General features: G+C 49.4%; 1 protein-coding gene across 1 annotated transcript in view; it reads left to right on the top strand.

The window, feature by feature from the left end:
- Positions 1-2,681: 2,681 nt before the first annotated feature.
- The window catches only part of ROR2 (receptor tyrosine kinase like orphan receptor 2), a 139,084-nt gene continuing 136,531 nt past the window's right edge, over positions 2,682-5,234 (top strand). The window contains exon 1 of the mRNA XM_084224912.1: positions 2,682-2,886. Within this exon, the coding sequence (XP_084081038.1) occupies positions 2,793-2,886 (94 nt within the window). The 5' untranslated portion in view covers positions 2,682-2,792. The remainder of the gene's footprint in view (positions 2,887-5,234) is intronic.

Here is a 5,234-nt window from a genome sequence, read left to right as displayed (position 1 = left end):
TAATGGCTTTTGTGAATTGGGGGAATCAGCTCAGAACGTGCAATTGTTCCATGTGTCTTTGCTGCACGTTTTTCTACAATACAGAGTGAGAATTTGTGCTGTGGTTTCTTCACTGTAGTGACTTTACTTGCAATGTGAAATATGAATAGCAGTTTTTGTGGTTAGCGACAAAATGATTTGTGGGACTGAAGATGACTTAAATTCTCAGTAGCTAACTTGGCTAAGTCATTTAACCTTCATGAAACAACCAGTTTCCCTTCCCAAGTCAGAAAAATTATTCACAACTAAAGTTTCTATCAAATGCTGATTTATTCCCAAATCTAAAAAGTGGATCTATATCGCAGTTATTTTGTGAGATCTTTGAGACCCTAAGAGAAAAACCGAAAACATTATTTATTGGGATGATTATGCAAAGTGTAGCCTTATTTGTGCAGACTTTTTAATTTCCTATTAAGGCTGGAAGGCAAGTGACACATATGTACTATCATAAATTTCAGAGGAATATGGAGTTTGAATTTGTAACACTTTAAACAAGTAATTGTTACAGTTTTTTAACCATCTAAACTTTGTTTTAAAAGTCATAGCACTGTCTTTGCTTTAGTTTCTTGGGGACACTTCTTCACACTGGTTTTATTTATCAATGTGCAACCAAATTTTTTCTTGATGCAGACCTAAGAGGTGTTCTTAATAAAAGGTGCAGAAGGAACTTATCTTCATGAATTGAGCTACAAAAAAAGAGGAGGGGGGTGGATTAGTGAGATCAGAATTTTAATGCAGGTCTCTGCTGTTAGTTACACACTGGAAATTATAAAGAAAGAGGGAACTAGATTTTTTAACTCATCATAGTATACCTATAACTGGCAAGGTGCTGTAAATCACTGTTATGCATCAATCTTTTCACCCCAGAATGGAAATTAAAAGTGCTCTAGTAGAAAAAGTATCTCCAGCACTGTGTTGACCTTAAGCCACTCATCATCAGAAAGATTATATCAGACTCACAAAATTTTGGAGGAATAGGGGATATTCAGCGTGGCAGAAAAAAGGATTAGGGTGATCAGGGAACACATAACTGATCATTTCAAAGGAAATGAAAAGATTTAGGTTTTTTTAGTGTAACAACATAAAGGTTGAGGCATGAATCTGTCATTTTATGTCATAGAGAGGGGAAGTGGGAAGGGTACTAGTGGCACACGGGAGAAGGAATATAAACTGATCTGAATATATACAGTCTGGAAGTTAGGAGCATGCTCCTAACTATCAAAGAAGCAAAGTCTGGAGTAGCCTTTAATCCAAGGAATGGAGTTTATAAAAAGGATCATCACTACTTTTCCCTTAGGTTTCATAAGTTTATGAAAGGGATTTTAAAATGTGTTGTTGTGATGGCAAGAGGCTGAATCAGTCAGTCCTACATTCCTGCCAAAGAGGGATCAGGACCTCCCTTTGTCATTCTTAGGTGCCAGAAGAATTTTCAAGATGGAACTGAAAACTTGAGAGGAAAGAAGCCGGGTGCAAAAGGAGGAAGAAAGAATATGTTGTAAAGTTTGCCTTTGTTTGCGTTAAGAAGTAAATTTATTGGAAAATTAATTTCACTAAAATTATTGTGAATTAAGAGCTTGATTTGGAGAAGAACTTAAAGGGATTTGTATGTATTCAGCATTACTCAGCATCAGATCTTTAGAATTAAAATCTAAAACAATAAAAACATATTTGCACAGAAGACATCTAATTAAATATGTTGTTAAATTATGACTTTAAAAACGCATCAATTAATTGGCTGAACTGTGTCCTTGGAGCTTATATGAAGCAGTTAAAAGAAGCCTGCTGACAGTTCTGCATTATCTTGGAGTACTGATTTCTTTGGACTGCAAAAGCAAACCAGGACAACTCCTTCTTCCCCCTTTCCCCCATCACTGAAACATCACCTTAAAAAGCTTACTTAAATTATGCTCAGAATGCTCTTATTTCTGGAAAGAAAAAACTTGGAAATATTTTTAAACTACCGGCGGCAGAATGTTTTCTGCCTGCTAAAGACAGAAAGCAAACTTTGCTTTTGACACCCCATCATGAGAGAACCGGTGGAGCCCAAAGAAGATCCCAGCCGCACTAGTTCTTGCCTCTCGGAGTACGTGCGGCGGGGCAGACGCCCCTGGGCGTTTTGGGGGCAGGAGAAACTGTGTTCATAACTGTTTTTAACGCTGCAGGGGTGCAAAAACTCTTCAATTGTGCAGCGAGGAGGAAGAAGGCAAAGGAGAAAAGCCGTAGCGGTTTTGGCCGATGTGCCTTTCGCCCGCTCCTTTTTGTTTTAATACGGATTTTTGTGAGGAAGGTTGCAGGCTCCTGAGGCTTCTGGGAGCAGGACTCGCCTTTCAGCGGGGGCCCAACTCCTGCTGGCTCCTGGTGATCGTCGAGTGCGGAGGGAAAAGTGTGCGCGGATCCGCCAGGGGCCGGGGCTGGGGCCGGAGGCTGCTCCCGGCAGAGGGTGCCGGAGCGATGGGACTGTCCTCGTTCCGTCCGCCCCCCGGCGCCGCTCCCCTCCCCTGTGTCGAGTCCCGGGTGACGTTCGGATGCTGGGCAAGGAGGAGGAGGAGAAGGAGGAGGAGGAGGAGGAGGAGGGGAAAGGAGCGCAGTTTCCTCCGCCCCCAGTCGGGGACGGTCCGTTAGCGGGAGCGCAGGGCCGGGGCGGCGGAGCCCGGGACGAGTTTGCGGCAGCGCCACTGGACCCCTGTGCGCCCGCAGGCGCTGCTCCCTGCGGCTCCCTGCGGGATCTGTGCCGCGGAGGCCGGGAGGGCAGCATGGACCCCACGGCGGCGGCGGGACGGCGGGGGGCGGCGGGCCGCCTCCTGCTCCTGCTGGCGGCAGCCTCGCTCCTTCGCCTCCGTGCCGCAGGTAAGGAGAGGGACCCCTGGCTGGAGGGGAGGATGCTTCTCCTCTTCGAGTAGGGGTGTATGGGGAGAGGGGGGGCAGGGAAAGTGGCTCTTGCTCCTAGGAGAATTGCGCGTATCCATTTGGGACAGGCGGACCCGCCAGCATCCCCAGGTGGTGATTCATGTTGGCTACTTTTCCTTCCTTTCTTACCTTTTTAAATTTTCTTTTTTTTTTTCTCTTTCTTTTGTTTTATTGTCTTTCTTCCTTTCTCGCTTTCTTTCCGCCATCCTTTTTTTCTTTTTTTTTTCTTTCTTTCTTTTTTTTTTTTCCCTCGGTTCTTCTTGGCACAATGGAAACCTGATGTTGTGTTCTTTACGAGGGGGGCGGGGGTTGGCAGGAGGCGAAGGCAGCTACAAATTTTACCCCGAGCGCATCTCCGCGCCCCTGCCCCGTTAGAGGGGCAGGCGCTTCGCGCCTCTTTTCGGCCGGCTCAGCGCTCCGAGGCTGGTGGTAGCCACTGGGGGGGGGGGGGGGGGGGGGGGGGGCAGGGTGGAGGGAGAAAGAAAGAAGGAGAAAACAAAGGAAAAGTTCGGGGTTTTGTTACTGCCGAGGGTGGATAGCAATGAGCGGAGCTTCCTCCTTCACTCTGCCCGCCCTCCAGCCTCTCCTCGGAATGGTTATAATAATGCGTTATTATTTGGGACGTTAAGTGTTGCCGAAATCTCAGCGGGAACCAGGAGGGGATTAAAGTTGAGTGGGCGAGGGGGCAGCCGCCGCGCTTGCAGCTCACGGAGGTTCGGCGGGGTTTCTTTCTGTGTGTTTTTGGGCTTTAGTGGGTCCCATTTTCTCTGTGTACCTGGCCGACCCTCAGGGGCTGAGGAGGTCAGACTCTCCGCTCAGGAAATACTAGGACGCGCGGTTCAGTGAGCTCCGCAGTTGTTTTTAGGGCTGAATAAATTGTCCCTATTAACATCTGACCTTGCTCCGTGGCAGCAGCGATGCGGCTGCTGAATAGATGCCAGTTTGTCCGGCATCTTCGAGGATAGCGCCGTGATTTGGAGGCCTTAAGGGAACGTGTGGGGTTGGAGAGCCACGATGGTGTAAGACAATTCCTGTAAAAAAAAGCCGCATAAACTTTAAAAAAAAAAATTTCCCTCTCCCGCTCGCGCCTAAGTTGTGTGGGGCTTTAAGAGCAGGAAAGGGGAGGCTTAACGTTTTCGTTTCTCTGGGATGTGAAATGCACTATCGAGGTAGGAGCTGCCGGATCCAGCTCTTTGATCTTTCATGAAGCCATTCTCTGGAAAATTGCCCTCTCCCCCTCTGCAGCCGATAAACTTTACTCTCAAAGTCCTTCCCCGGAGTCTTAGCCCAGGCACTGAGGAAGCAGATGACAAGGCTGCACCATTTCCATGCCAGGTTTGTAACCCTCCCGTTTTGCCCTCACCGGGCAGCGCGGGAGCTCGGCGGGTTAGCCGTGCCTTCCTCCCCCGCCTTTCCTGGCTTTAACTTAATTGCACCGACGTGCTGGAGGAGACCGATGATGTCTTTAAGGAAAAACAGTGATGCTGCAGATTAGAGGGGACTTGTTAATCAATTGCACGTTTGAAAGAGCTTTTCTTCCCTTTGTTGCTTTCGCTAATCCATTTAGCTCTCCCCGGGAGGTGACAGATGCCTATATTTCCTGTTATTCAGCTCCGGGGACCGAGGTCTTGCCATTTGTTGCCTTGCCATGAAGGGAGAGGGACAGCAGAAAGCTAGAGCTTTCCGGGGCGAGAGCAGGAGGCGGGCATGTTACAGCTCGTGGATTTGGGGTCAGTTCCCTTCGCCTTTATTTTTCCTAGAGCCTTTATTGCTCGCTTTGAAGAGGCTGCCCCGCTGCTCTGCCCCTCCTGCGGGGTCCCGGGCTCCGGGGATCTCCCGGGGCCGCAGGCAGGATGGCGGTGGTCCTCCGACGGTTGTGAGAGGAGATGCCGGATTGTCTGTCCAGTCTCCGTTTTATCCCCTTTACCCTGAGCAGCCCGCTCTGTTTTCCGAATGCAGCGGCAGGGAGGTGTGCACAAAGCCTCCCGTGAGTTTCTTTCCTTTCTTCCTTCCTTCGTTCTCTTGCCCCCCGCTGGAGCTCGAGAGCACCGATACTGCTGCCTCTTCACGACCAGACTCTCCCTGCTTTCCTAGAGCCTCCCCAGGGCTTCCCGGAGGGTGGAGAGGTGCGGGTCCCGGGAACCTCTGGCCGAGCGCGGAGCTGCCCACGGGTGGAGCGCCTGGCGGTGGGAAAACGGGCCGGAAAGGCGCTGGGAGTGTGGCAGCGTACCTTCGTCTTCTGTGGTGGGCAATGTGCCGCCCCCGTCCAATGTATTGCCAAGCTCCAT

Source organism: Fringilla coelebs, assembly GCF_963513975.1.
Source record: "Fringilla coelebs genome assembly, chromosome: Z".
Classification (NCBI taxonomy): domain Eukaryota; kingdom Metazoa; phylum Chordata; class Aves; order Passeriformes; family Fringillidae; genus Fringilla; species Fringilla coelebs.
This window is presented reverse-complemented; position numbering and strand designations above follow the sequence as displayed.